Here is a 15,637-nt window from a genome sequence, read left to right as displayed (position 1 = left end):
GACATAAAGAATATATTTCAATCTTAGAGGATCCAAAAATACATGAGTAACATTCAGTTTCGAAAGAATTCTTCAAATAATCCTATTTTGAAAAAAAATGTTTTAAGGAGGGCGTTACTACTCATCAGTTGAATTTACACCATTTGTTGTTAAAGTTACTATCTTTTCTCATCGTTGCATCCGATCTTTGTTTTTATATGAAACAGTTATTTATAATTATCAAAAATTTTTAATTAAGGTAGATTGACTTCCAATTCAACCTGGGCTTGTTCGTCAAAGAGAACTCATTGTGGTCTAAAAAGACTAGCAGAAATAACGGCCAAATTTTATTTTTATTTAATATGTAATTTTGTTGCAATCCTAATTTTCTAGTGCTACAATTACTGATCAAAACCATATCAAATGAGAAAGAAAAATTACGACCGAGAGTTATTCCCAGCTGGCTTCGTATTCCGAGAAGTTTTCCAAGAACAGCCTGTTTCTAGACTTGAGAATTATTCACAAATGTAGTATTACTGTCTGCTGCATTAAACTGCTTCCGTAGTTTTCGTCTTACTATAATCAATTGCGGATAAAATATATGAGCAGAAAAAAAAGCAAATAAAAAATTAGCTTTTGGTAATCAAAATATCAATTTTACGGAAAAAGTCTGGACTGCAACAAAAGTACGTCAAACGAAAATTTAATTTCTGATTACAAAACCAACAGAGCGGGACATGTCCAGAAAATAATCAGAAATTGAAAACTTTTTATGAAGACAGACCCAAGCACAGAGAGTTTAATTTTATGCGAAAATTTTGATTTTAATTAAAATAATTGATTCTAAAACTTTACAAGGAGGCTCGCTAATGTGCGTTTGAACGTAAAGTTCCGACCCCGCTCATCCATTTTTTTGGCATAAACATCAACCAAGTGATGAAAAGACAGAAAACCCCCAAAAATTATATTTCGAAAAAAATGTGTCACAAAAAATTGCTTCCAACGCAAATAACTCAGTGGAGTTAAAAAAACGCATTAGACTGATGAGTTCAGCCATTATTAAAAAAGCAAGTCAAAACGAACAACAAAATCAAACAACAATTACATTCAAAACTTGAGTCCATTTTCTTAAAAAGAAAAATTGTTAACAAGGTCAAAATAGCGTCAGATAATACTAAAACTAAACAAAATAATTTATAAAACACTAGAACAGAAATGGGACGACTCCATAATAACCATAATAATGCTCGGTAACAATTAGACAAAAAGAGCAAAAAAACAGCAAAGTAAAAAAAATTGTCGTGTAATTTTAAAAACAAATAGCTTCAAATCAATGAAAACCATTTAATAGCAATTGAAAACATCCAACATGCTTATGATCAGAAACGTCTCTACAGGAGGGCATTAAGACCTGTCATCATTAATTGTTTTATGTGGTTACAAAAAGAAATAGAGACAACAAACAAAAATTCAATTAAAACTTGCGAGAAAACGCTGTCGAAGCCGTAAAGCCATGTTTTGCCCCTCAAAATATGTTCAATTGAGCGTTCCGCATCGCCAATAATCTGGTATGCGACTTTTCATTAATAGGAATAAGTCATAAGAAGACAAAAAAGAGGAAAAAGTGCAAAATTTTGTAGTATTTGGGTTTTTCGAAAACAATTATTTTAAGAGTTCTTTAAGAAAATTAGATTCTGTACACTATCATCATCGATCATCCCTCAAAAACAAAATTGTCATATGTGACCTGTAATTAACGATGCTGTGTAACAAACTGACAGAAAAGAACAAAAATGCGAAGTTAGAAAATGTTTTTTTTTAAAAAAAAACAATAGTTTTCAAAGTCATGAAGGCCATCAGCTGTCTACTCAAATCAAAAGTGCAATTTGCCAATGAGATATAGAATTAATGTGGGCTTTCTTTTTTTCATTGAAATTGATGAACTCATGCAGGATTCAGGAGCGTCTTACTTTTTCAAAACCAGCGTTTTCGATCATTTAGTATTGCTTTATTTACCCAATGACAACCAAACTGGAAACATAGTTAAGAATTAGTTTAAATCTGCACAGATAGACAGGTATATTATGATAGTCGCATGCGAGGGTAGTAATGGCGGTGGAAATTATTTGATTGGATTGTTTTGGATTTACGGGAAGCAAGGGATATGTTGTACATTTTGGGGTAATCCCCAAGTAATATCCCACTCCAAGGCATTCTATTACAGTTGTCGGTCGCCAAATTGGCCGACAGGTTATTTAGCCGATAATCAGAATATGCCAAGTTAAGCCGACAACCTTACCGCACACTAATTTCAATGGCTGGATGATCTGGATATTTTGACCAATCAGATCTGTTGGCCAATCAGAATGAAGTTGTCGGCTGAATTTCTGATTTTCTCCTCTTCGGTTAATCGCCCTGTCGGACAATATAAACCCCATTGAGTAAGTAATGACGGACGCCGGCAGAGCAGAACGCGCGCAGAGCAGAAAGCTGCGAAATGAGAATTGATCGATTTCAAAAACATCATTTTAAAGGCAGTTTTTTAAAGAAACATACATACATAAGGTAACGAAGGTCTGTGCGTGGTTGTAACTTCATCGTTTTTCTCATTCGGCTCAGCGCATGTTCGGCTTTAATTCCTAGCCCATGAAAGGAGCAATTGTATTACTCAAAAAAGGCCAAGTCAAAAGGGTCTTTAAAAAGCCCATCCTAAAGCGAGGGGGAGAAGGAGGGGATACTACAATAGCTCGGCAAAGTTGTGTAAATGAACAGGGAGTAAGGGTGGGGTTATTGTATATTTGGGTAGAGCAGAGGTGGGTGATGATGTCTAGGGTTAACGGACCAGGTGGGGGTGGGGTGGGGGGGGGGGTACTTTTTGAAGACCAATGACTAATGACAGTACTGCAAAGAACACAGACAACGAAAAAGACAATTATGTCTGAAAATGAATGAATTAGGAATAAGCACACCGAATATTCCGACCATCTTTCGCCCAATTGGCCGACAGGGGGATTAGCAACTTGGGGGGGGGGGGGGGTGGGCTTACCCCCAATTGACCATTCAGGCCGACAACTCGACCGACCGCACATCAGTTGAAATGGTTGAACAATCTAGGTAAATTAACCAACCAGATTTGTCGACCAATCAGAATAAAACTGTCGGCTAAACCCCCAGTGTGCCAATATTCCTAGCACCTTTAACTATACAATTGTTCATTTTACTTCTAATGGAACTAGGAATTAGAGCCGAACGGCCGCAGAACCGAATGGGAAAATTGACGAAACCACGGACACACCTTCGTTGCACCATTTTGTAAGTATTTTCCCCAAAACAACTGCCTCCAAAGTAATGAGTTTAAGGTCAACCAATCAGAGAACGGGGAAATATTCGGCTTTGAATCTCATATTATGACATTCTGCTCCGTTCAGCTCTACCATCGTCCTCCAATTCTAATTGTACCTCGCGTCAGCCCTTGCTAACATTACAAACTAGTGCTTCTTGAAGCCTAAGTTTTTTTTTCAGATTTTGTATAAATCTGTTGTAATAAACAGAAACCTTATAGAAACGGATGCTTAAAGATTTGAAATGACTATCCGACGGAAATTCATACTGGATAAAAGTTGACCAATCGTAGTTCGCGAATTGTGATGAGCAATGCGAAATTTCGCCGTTTTTAATTGTCGGCTAAAGCTTCAGTCGGCCATTTGGGCAATGGGGAGGGGGCAATTCAAAGTGAATTCCCCAAAATTGGGAAAATAATAGTTATTAGTCTTCTTAAGATTACTATTAGGGCTATCAAGACTTCTTCTTACCTTCACTCTCTTATTCCCTCTCTTTTCAGTGTCTTTCCCTCTTCTCTTTTCCTCTCATTTCTTCTTTTTAGTCTTTTGAGCTGCTCCGTTTGTTTGTTAGTCTAAATCGCAAAGAACACTAATAGCCGTAATAATACAACTAGCCACCGCCGAATTGGCCGATAGTCGTTTTAGCCGACAACCAAAAATAAGAATTTAAGCCGACGACCAGCCGACTCTGTTTAAACGAACTAGTGATATTTTTGACCAATCAGATTTGTCGACCAATCAGAATTAAGCTGTCGGATGAATAACTACTCATTTACCATGTCGGCTCAAGCCCCTGTCGGCCAAAATTCCAAGCTCTGGTAAAAACAACCACCAAAACATACAGACATGAACACGATAACAGAGCGAGGGGGTATGGTAGTATACATACTTATACATTGGGCAATTGTAGCCTAATCACCCTTCGTTTCCTCTCTCCTATTATGCCCACAAAGCTTTTATTTCTCAAATCCATGCTCAAGTTACGTAACCATTTCCTTGTTCACCTTTGTGAACGGCATGTGTACTACAATTTTAAATATTTATCTAAAAACTGAAGGCAACGTCTATGTTGAGACGGCGCCAAAATAAGGTTTATGATCTGAGTTCAGATGGTTCAACTTAGAAAAACTTCTGATGAAGGTGCTATAGTGGGGCATAATTTTCTTTGACTTGACTACCCGGGTTGGGTGCCATCCGGACCTGACCTCTGATCAGACCGTGCCCGACGAAATTAACCTCTGACAACCCAGGCAGAAATGACCTCTGATAAGACCATCCCCAGACCGAAGTGACCTCTGAACAGATCTTTTCAACAATTGCCCCCCTATTGGTACCTAGTAGAGAATCGCCACCCCTTCTGTGCTATACTTTACCACGATATTACTTGGCCTACAGTTTAGATAGCCGAATAATAGTTTAGGCGCAATTGCGGACCGCCGTTCATGACCTTGCCTCTCATATGCGCTGTGGGATGTAATCCAGAAATCGCAGGTCGGTTATCGCGCGAAGCCGCGGCGCGCGCGAAGCGCGCCCACCGACCCGCCAGTCGGAAATTCTTTTCGCTTTGTATTCCGATTCGGTTAGTTGCCATACCATGGCGAATTTTATTCTATTCAATTTAACATAGTATGTGCATGCGTGGAAAGTTATTAGTCGTCTCTGATTGCTTAAAAAATAAATCGCTTAAATTCTATCCAAGAATAGCCCCCCTTTTGCAAATGGGGGGGGGGGGGAGGGCAATTGTTGAAAAGATCCATCTGAACATACTATTGTGCGCACGAACCAAATCCCAGACCCTGTAGTTTTGGTCTGCAAACACACCGTGTGCGTTCTAAAATCCGATATATTAAGAAAATTTTGTGTTAGAATTAAACTATTTTTCGAGGTGAATTTTTTCTCGCGACTTGCTATATGAACAGTGGCGAGAAAGCAATGTTGGAATAAGATGGTCTAATCAGTTGCAGTTTGGCAAAAGATCTGATTCGGTAGTTCATTTAAATCATTACCACACAGATGTTATTGCCCTCTCTAAGTTATTCAACAACTCATTTTCGCTCGGGAGTTTGACAATTTTTCGATAGCAATGACAACCCTGTTGTAATATTGGTTAAGCAGCTCTCCATGCGATGACTTATCGATGACATTACTTTTCACAGCCAGACGAATACTACGAAATTCTAATACAGCTGCAAAACACTAAGTAATGGTTAAGTGACTCTGCTTGAAGTCACTGAGAACTTCCGGCGTTTATCGAGAACCACGAAGCGGTTCGTGATATTAAGTCAGAATTTCTAAATGACTTCTGCAGAGTCATTTAACCATACTTAAAACACGAAATGCGCACGTTTTAAACTGACGAAAGTCAACGATATTCAATTTCTGGCTAAAAAGCAACTTCTGGCATTTTAACTTCTGACACTTCAAACTTTCGGCATTTTAAAATGTGCACGTGAGTGTTTTAATGTTTTTTCGTCAACTTTTTCTTGCCAATGATGCTATGCGAAAAGTGATTTCAAGAAAGTAGTACCGAGTAGCACACTATTCAGTTGTTGCTATTGCAATGAGAGTGGACCAAAACAATTACCGCACATTTGTTATTGCCCGCTCAAAATTACTCGGCTAAAAAGTGAATCATGTTTTTGAGATATCAGAGCAATTTCCGTAATTCAAAGCATAAAATTTTTTCTATTCTGTTTCCCCCCACACCAGTGTTTTTTACGACTCCCAGTTACAAACTATGTGTTGTTATATAGCACGCTACTATGTCTGGGGGTCATTAGACATATATTCAGAATAGAACCTTTTTTTCTTTTAATGTAGGATTCAAAGTATTCGGGCATTAAAGTCTCATGGCAGCTGAACTTAGTCTATCAGCGAGGAAGTCTTGGAAACGCACCTGGAAAACACGTACACAATATAAATATACTAAATCTTTTCCATTTGTGCCCCCAGCTTAGTGGGTGCATATTACTTGCACCCCCCCAGACGCATGTGCCATATTTTTGCATAAGGATTTAATTGGCTACGTGACTCCGCAGAATTCACTTCGAAATTTTGACTTAACATCTGAAACCGCATCGCGGTTCCTGATAAACACCATAAGTTCTCAGTGACTTCAAGCAGAGCCACGTAACCATAACTTCTGTTATGCCCTCGAAATACAATTTATGCGCCGTTTTATAGCATATAAACTATGTAAAAAATAACGTGAGAGTCGGGGGGCGTAAAAGTTATATGAACACTAAGCTTGGGGGGGCACAATAGTTACCGTTTCTAACTAATTGATGATCTCGTGTATAAATTTTTCTATCGGAATCGAAGTGCATTTTTGCTCAATATGCAGTCGTAAAAAAGCAGTTTTTAAATAAAAAATGCGTTTTAGTCTTTTTAAAAGTAACAAGTTTACTAAAATTTCTGTTAATGGAGGACGTGCGCGCGATGAACAATGATTTTGTGTGCAAGCGTTGTAAACGCGACAAAAATTTGATTAAAAACATTGCCTCAATGTTGTTGTCATCCTATTACTAGCATGATCTTGACTTGTCGACTCTCCACAACTTGCAACTTAGATCTCATAAATGACAAAAACTTAAATTTACATGCTACAGTATCAATACTAAACTATTGGCCTGAATCATTTGTACTTTCCACTAATTACTCTTTTCTTTAAATTAGATCAACTGCGTCCACAACTAGGCCTCCTTTGAAGTTTAATAACTTCTTGGTAGCGATAACAACCCAACCGTGTGCTAATACAAAATAGATAGTTCAAAGTTCGATTCCATTGGTCACTAAACTTCGAGGCTGAGAGCTCAATTTTAAAGCTTTAACTTAGACTTAAAGAAGTGAAAGTACAAATTTTTTAACCTAAACTTAGTGTCCTAATTTAGGACACTAGGTTTAGGGACCAATAATAAGACTTATTTAGAAGCTTTAGACACTTGAATCAAACCACTATAATTAATCGGCTGCTTCGCTATCGGAGAAGGAGACGATTGATTTATTCCAACGCCTACATATTTTTAAGACGAACATTTTTGTTTCCCTAATCTGGAAAGTTGTACTCTCAACTTCAATTTCAAATGAAATTCAACAATTTATTATCCTTTGGTTCTCTAAATTCGCCAGTACAAAATCCTAGTGCCCCTCGGGCCTCGTTACCATCACTCGGGCGCAAGCGCCTTCTTAGCAGGGCACTAAGTCCCTCGGGCGACTAAGATTTTGTTCTAATATAAACGTATTGAGGCAGAGAGCTCAGAAAGACGGTCTAAGTCCTCGGCGAATTAGATTGTGTTCTGACATATTTGGAGAACCAAAGGGTACAAAAGTGTTGTGTTTCATTTGAAATTAAAAATAGGAGTAAAATTTTGCAGATTAGTGAAAGAGAAGTTTTCTTCTTAAAAGTATACAGGAGTTGAAATAAACCAAACGTCTCCGTCTAGGATAGCAAAGCAGACAATTATTTATAGCCGTTTGATTCAAGTGTCAAAAGTTTCTAATTAAGTCTAATTTCTTTGCCCTAAACACAGTGTCCTAAATTAGGACATTCATTTTAGGATAAAATTAGACTTTTACTTCTTTAAGTGTAATTCAATCATCAAACTAAGATTTCTGCCTCGAAGTTCTAGTGGCCGATAAAATCGTACCATGGGTTCTTTAAAATAGCATTTCGATCAGTGCCGGTTTGCTTCAAGTTCACTTCATTCAACCCAAATTCTAGGCATTAATCGAAACGTACATCCAAACGTGTTTTTCAAATTGTTGCAATGTCAACAAGGTATTTTACATATTTCAGTTGACTTTGTTTTTTGAGATCAAAATCCATTTACTTCATTTTTTGAATCATCCTCAATTTTATTTTTCAATAACCGCAAGCGCATTAGCTTCTTAATTCACTATCTAAATGCACGTGATTCAATTCTGTGGAGCATAACCCAATGGGGACAGTAACGGAACTGAACAGATCATAGTATATAGTTTAGTACAGCACAGCACAGATCAATATCATTTTAAAATGAGCAACAAGAGTGGTAATGGGACATCTAGACACTTGAACAAAACAGTCCACTTTGCCACTTCAGGAGACGCAGAGGAAACAAGAAAAACCCGACAAATATCAACAATAACAACATCAATAACATGTGTCTCATTTCCCACATGAAATTTTAATCAACTTTTTAGAATAAATTAAGCCAATTTATAACAAGATCACGACAAGATTAGAACTATTCTGTTCCCCATAGTTTAGTGGGTATATGGGTATTTTAGTACCCCAGGCACACGTGCTATTTTTTTTACATAGTATTGTGCTATATAACAACAAATAAATCATAACTGGGGGACATTAACCAGGGGGGGGGTTGGTTTTACAATAGTATCAGGAAATTGCTAAGCTTAGTTCTTGTATCTCTGACAAAAAAATGATAACTACTTTGATAAAAGTAATATAAAAAAAATTATTTAATTTATTTAAATTTTTAAGGTTTGATGGTTTGAATAACTGAATTTAAATGCTATTGAAAAGAGGAAATTGACACCATTAACTTAAGTTGAAACAATCACGTACACTTTTCACGATTTCAAGATTCTAGAAGGAAAAATTTTCTTATTTACATTTCACTTTTGAAAATCCACGAAGTCCGTGTTTCAAGCAAGATTGCGTGATATTGTCAAAGTCACTGCAAAATTCTGATTAATATCGCACGTAACTTTTTACGTGGTCTATTTTTTTAAAAAAATGTTTGGGTCTATATTCTTTTTCGACCCCCTATGGTTTTTAATGCTCCATTGCAGTTTATAGATTCTCATATAGCAAGTAATGACGTAAAAATTATCCGAGGAGGGGCGGTGTGAACAAGTTATATGCCCGCTAAGTTATATGCCCGCTAAGTTATATGCCCGCTAAGTTATATGCCCGCTAAGTTAAATGCATCGACCATACATAGGCACTGAGTTTTTTAGAAAGATATATCTATTCTGAATTACTGGAACGCGAAATATTCTCCGGTAGCAAAATCTATTCACGTATGAAGTTGTCTTTTTAAGCGATACCCACTCCGCTAATAAGTCACTGAAATAGACCACAGACCAGTACTTTTTCTAAAACTTCAATGTCAAGGACAATTGAGATATAATACGCAGAACACCAATTAACAAATAAAGGAAACAGTCGAGAGATAGAAAGAAGGAAAAATTAAAGATCGGGTTATTAGCCCCAATGATTGATAATAATTGATAGAGTATGCTGAACAGCTTGCGTTTGTTTGAAATCGAAGATTAATGATGAGACTGCTTTTCAAAAAAGTTTTGAAAAACAGTCTCATTCTGCTTTTCAATTTGTCTTGTTTGAACTCCAAATTCCATGCATTTATCAAAACCTACAACGTATTTTTCAAATTGTAGCAATGTCGTTGTCTAGAAGACGGAAGAACCGTTGCCTTTCAAATGGAAGGATGTACCTCGATTTTAGTCTCTATTAATTAGACTAAATAGAATTGACTGAGGCCTAATTATCCTCAATTATAGGAAGCTGAAAATCGGGGTGAAACAATATGGGGGTTAAATAATTGAGGGGTTAAATGATAAATGGGGTTAAAAAACCGGGGTTAAAATATAGGGGGTTAAAAGAAGAGTAGTGAAAAACAGGACAGCCTAAATTAGGTAGCTTGGAATAATAGTAATGGAGTGCAATATGACGGTAAATTTTTTCAGTTTTTGATAGCCGCGAAGTGATAGCGGCTGTTATTGGGGACATCGTGGTCTTTTTAATACGTCGTCTCCGTCGATGATTCTTGCGACCATTGACTTTTTCAATTTCAGTGACTTCTACTGCTTTGCAGTTAAAATTATGTGTGCATCTAAGTAGGGCCAAACGTATATGCCCTAACTCTTGAGTATTAGAGTCTTGAGTTTTTGATTTTGAATATTCATGTTGAAAAAGCTCTATTAAGGCTTTTTCCTTATAGAGCGTATGTGTGTCAAAAAATCGACAGTCCGATTCTAACCGAAAAAAACTAGCGGTCTAATAAACGACCGGTGGTCAATCTGTTTATCTTATTTCTCTAGTTCTTTCAATTCCATGGAAGGCCACAAGCATCTATCGCTGCTTTTTGCCGGCAATCTGCCGGCTATGTTTGTATGTTATGAGAAAACAGAAAATGGTGTGACATATGGAAAAAATGCTATAACAGTTTATTCACAAGAAAACATTGCTTTGCTTAGTTTAGAAAATCAATTTCAAAAAGCAGTTGAGGCTGATTGATCTTTTAAACATCTGTGCATAATCTTTCTTGACGACACAAGTAATTCAAGAACATAAGTGATATAGCCACAGACCAAATCTACACATTTAAGTCAGGGTCGGCTTTTTGTCAAGAATTGATTGCTGAATTCTTGATTGCATTAGTGCTAGTGTCAACGAACCACTCCCCCTCGTCGGATTTATCCTGCGAATAATTTTTTGTACATCATGCAAGAATGATTTAAAAAAGGAAATCAAATGAAAACTCTCGGGAAAGGATGACACAATGTCAAACAGCAACAGAAAGTGGACGAAAGAATGACGGCAGAACAATAGCTTCCGATATTAGGTATGATAACTTCTTAAAGTTTCTTATATATAACCAAGATGAAATAATTGTCAACGATGGGCGACATGCACAAACAAAAGGCGACATGCTTAAAAAATCTTTTCAGTTACCGCCCCACCCAAGAGCCCTTTATAGCCGACATTTTGATAATTTTCTCAATTAATTTAGTTAACTCAGTTAAATTTCAAACGATAACTTTGCATCATTTGTTACACCAAGGTAACGGCAGCATGGATCAGATTATGCAAGTTTGCCTTTGAAAACAATATTTGGTTTCTGTCAAAAGCACAAGTGTAATATGCTTGATTTACAAGAGTGCATGTTTTTGCATGCTGTAATACAAAACTGATCATTGATAACGGCAACTGTCCTATAATACTATCTATTAATGGACAATATACCTAATAGCTAGGTATATACCTAATACCTAATATACCTAATACCTAATATACCTAATAGATCATGAGGTTTGGGAAGAAAACCCACGGAAAAAACCAACTTAATTTTAGATAGGAAATAAACCCCCACGGAAAAAATCCCCACTTGTGCGTTTAGCGTGTTTCGCCATGCCTCGCGAGCCATGGTCATGCCTTAGCGGCCTGCGGGACTTGATATGAAACTATCACAACCGACCAAATTATCACGACCAAAATTAAAATTTAAAAAGGGTGTTTATTTCCCTGGGGGTTTATTTCCTATCTAAAATTATGTGGTTTTTTTTTTACCAGACCCAAGACAGCATCATTGAATAATTGACGTAACAAGCAGCTGTATTACTGAATTGTTGACGAAATATTCAGTGTTTAAGACCAGTTTTAGTGGTTTTGCTGTATCACCTTCATTTTAACGTCTAAAAACTTTCCCCAATCTGAAAACTTTCCCCAATTTTGAGCGGTGGAGAGCTAAATTAAAATCAGCCCAGTAGGTAATTAATGGGGTTTTACAACAATTCCCTTTTTTCAGATCCAAGGACAATGGAAAAGTAAACCCAAAGAAGAAAAGAGGACCTAAAACAGTTTACAACCTCGAAAGAGTTGGGTCTTGGGTCGAACGGTACCCTTTTTAACCTTTATTATTGAAAAAACACCGATTTTCCTTCCTTTTATTTATTTTATTAAATGCTCTCAAATGAAATTTGAAGCAATTATTGTAAATGTATCTTTTTGTGCAAAAATTTGACTTGACCGTTTTGCTCTAGAATTTTCTTCAATTTCTGCTCGAATGTCTTTTTCGCGCTTGACTTTTTGATTTATTGAGTGATTGAAGTTGCTCTCAAAAAAAAAAATAAGTCTGTTGCTAAAAACGAAAATGGTTGCGTCGTGTACCTCTAAAGTTTTTGCACCCATACAAGTTTCTGTAGCCTGTACCCCACCCCTCCCTCTCTAATTTACCCCATAGTGGGAACAACGCAGCCATAACAAATATTTAACCAAAAACATTTGCTAATTGTTTCACTTCACTTCAGACCTGGAGATGACATGTTGAGTTTTGAGGAGAGAGAACAACATCAGAGAAGCGGAGTTTCAGCTGAAACCACAACACACAACTTCCCAATTACTGATGTCCACACAATCTACAGGGAATGTTAATCTTTTGGACTTGCTCTTCAAATTATCCTCATTTCATGACACCCCAAATGCAGACCAGAATTGCCTCGGTCAAATTTCGCTAAGCGTGTAACCAAATTAAGTTTTGCTATGTTAATACATGGGACTTACAATATCTTAGAGGAATTTGGTTACATTCAAAAGCTACTATATTTATGTTGAACGTAACCGAATTCCGCGAGTTCTGAATCGGCAAAAGCCATTTTAGGTATGCCTTTGCAGTGTAATGTTTCGCCATCTCCTTTTTGCTTGATCGGACAGACCTGAACTGCTGACTGTCTATTGTTCAATAGCGATTTACAAGCGAGGCGCGATAAATGCTAAAACAACCATAACCAAGAACTATATATGGTTCTATACAATGTTTAAAACAAATATGTGCGATTATTTTTTGGACGTAAATTAATATAAATTAAAAATATAAGCGTTGGGTTAAATACGAACATGTTAAAAACATCAAATTGAAAATTACCATGCGTTATTTTCATTAAATGAAAAACATTGATTGCACTGATACTGTTCGTATGTGCTTCTAGATATAAAAATAAAATTTAAAGAACCAATATGTTTATTGTAAGGTATTTTTTTCAAATTGTAGCTGTAGAAATGCTGGATGTATACCTCCAACCAATCAGAAACTGATAAGATATTATTCTCTTATACAAAGCGCATTCTCCTCTAACTCTAGTCAGTCTGTTAGTTTAGATACACCGTGTGCATACACTTGACTCCGGTGCTATACTTCTTAACCACCGTAATAATAGAAGTTTATCTTCTAAGTTTTACAGAATCGTTTAGTCTTAGAGATATATTTTACTTATATAGGGACGGAAATTTTCAATATAACGGAAATGGCTTTCAAACGATAATTTTGAATCATTTGTTATACCAAAGTAACGGCAACATGCATCCGGTTTTATTTGTTCGTCTTTGAAAACAATATCTAGTTTCTATTGGGGATCTGTCCTAACTGTTTTCTCCTTTCTCAAGCTTCCAGATCGTGCCCGTATCAACTGCAAACTCAACAATGTCAAAAGCGCAAGTAATTTGTAAGAAAAACATTTATCAAATAAAGAAAAACTTAGAGTACCGAGAGCTGTGCATCGGAGATTTGCATGATTAAAAACAAAGCTTTCTGAAAACACGTTACCACACTGGAAACGTTCTAAAAACTCGTTACTCAACTAATTGAGTTCTAATACACAGGAGACACTTCAGAAATCAAAATTGATGTCTATAAATTTTTAACCCCCGCTTTTTTTAAAAAAAACCCTGCAGAACTGAATTGAAAGATCTTGCGAGCTCTAAAAAACGAATTCAATTTCGTTATCACTTTTTTATTTTCCTCTTACTATGTCAATGGAAAAGAGTAAAGCGGCTGTAGAGGACGTATTAGTGTAAAGATCTAATATTAATGGGAGGAGGTGAAGTCAATGAAACTTTTAATGTTTTAATTTTTCGGAATTTTTTTTGGGCTGGTCAATGTGGACACTGATTAAAATTCCAATAAAAAATGTCAAGAAATGTAGATTTAAAAAGATTAGCAATCGGCTGAAACTTTACAAAAAATATGCCAATTCTTATCCACATAAGTACAAACTGTTTCGTTCATATACATCTTTTCTGAAAAATTAATTCAAAATAATATGTACTTAAATTTAGGGGATCTGCTCGAAATGTTTGAAAAAACGAACAGTTCTGCAACTTACTTGAAATTAATTGTTAGCTTGCGATGAGTACAACTAAAATTTGAAACAATGGCGAAAATTTGCATTGATGTTGAGCTCTCTACTAGCAATAATTGCTATGCGAATAATTAAAAAATGGACAATCAAATACAGAGTGACTAAAACTAAACAAATTCTGCTATCCCGAAGTAAACTGGTTAGAAACTCGGTAATTATAGCTGTCGAGTTTTGTTTCAATTATATAGATGAGACTGATAGCATGATCTGTGGTTCTCTGAACTTTTGATTTACTTTGGTTCATCACCTCCACAGTGATGAAGTCAATAGAAATGGAAAAAAAAACCAAAAATAAACGAAATGGATAGTATTTTTAAAAAAATGGTAGCCTGTACCGGTTCATAGTGTTCTTCCGAGACATTTGATTTGTTTTCTAAAATCTGTAAATTTTACCAATAGTGTCATGTGGTTTCTGTATATCTAAAATATCATTCTGGTGAAATTTATATGTTTTTCGTTTTTAACCTACTTGGGTTTTTGAGCAACTACTTTCGATATAGTTTAGCTATCTTTTGTTGTTGTCGGGATTCTTCAGCTGTTTGTTTATTTAAATTTGTATTTAGTGAAAATTGTTTTGTTTTGCTAATTGCTCTCAAGTTCTTTTCAACCGAAGTTTTAGCATTTGTATTAGTCCTGTGGTCATTTTTATTCAACTTTTTCTAGACCGATTTTCCGTTTCTCCAAAACGGGATAAAAATGTAAAGCCCGGAATGCATTAAGTGGCTGAGTAGTTCTCTTAGATTTCGCCAGTTTCTAAGTATGAAATTCACAAAAACTGTTTTGAGCAGACAATTTTTTTGTTAAGGTTGGTTAACTATACTCTATCCACCCTCCTCCAGATGATGATTTGGACCCACTCCAATCCAGCCCGCCCACCGAACCCCCCCCCCCCCCCCCAATCTCTTTACTCCCCAATGCTAGTTAGTCTGTTGTGTTTATTGGACTATATTTGTTCGGAGTTAAAAGTTGTAACACAGATATGAATTGTTTACATAAACACAAAATCTAAAAACATGAACTTTGCTTTCCTGAACAGCACAATTTCAAGATACAGTTTATGCTTTAAATGTCTTATTATCATACTTTTTTCACACTTATTTCATGAGATACTCTAGAGTGATTCCCTGGAGCACATTAAAGAAACGTTATCATGTACCGTTTTTGCCATTTGCAGGGTTGTTTTGTTTTTTATTCGGAAAGCACATAGATTGCTTTTTATGAATTTTCCTGAAAATTATAACTTCTTCCAAAAACATACGAATCCTAGTTGTTTTTTGAAAATCAAATTCGTTTAAATCGAAATGTTAAAGTTCTAATTCTATGTAAGAGCCTATGTTTCTTATTTTGTTCATGTTTATGTGTTTGCCATTGTCTTC

General features: G+C 36.1%; 1 protein-coding gene across 15 annotated transcripts in view; it reads left to right on the top strand.

Moving 5' to 3' along the window:
* Nucleotides 1–15,637, top strand: part of LOC142335132 (uncharacterized) — a 190,326-nt gene that overhangs the window by 43,602 nt on the left and 131,087 nt on the right. For 4 of the 15 annotated variants that reach the window (XR_012758855.1, XR_012758854.1, XM_075383506.1 and 1 more), the window contains exons 1-4: nt 7,930–8,461; nt 10,858–10,909; nt 11,873–11,962; nt 12,375–12,490. Coding sequence is in view for 13 of the 15 variants with exons in the window: in XM_075383506.1 (XP_075239621.1) it covers nt 8,335–8,461; nt 10,858–10,909; nt 11,873–11,962; nt 12,375–12,490 (385 nt within the window). In the remaining 2 variants the exon portion in view is untranslated. Of the gene's footprint in view, nt 1–7,929; nt 8,462–10,857; nt 10,910–11,872; nt 11,963–12,374; nt 12,494–15,637 lie in introns of those variants that run through there. The other 11 variants (XM_075383543.1, XM_075383535.1, XM_075383526.1 and 8 more) reach the window with 8 other exon arrangements.

Source organism: Convolutriloba macropyga, chromosome 1 (assembly GCF_964194025.1).
Source record: "Convolutriloba macropyga chromosome 1, txConMacr16.3, whole genome shotgun sequence".
Classification (NCBI taxonomy): Eukaryota; Metazoa; Xenacoelomorpha; order Acoela; family Convolutidae; genus Convolutriloba; species Convolutriloba macropyga.
Note: the sequence above shows the minus strand (reverse complement) of the source record. Positions and strands in the feature narration are given on the sequence as shown.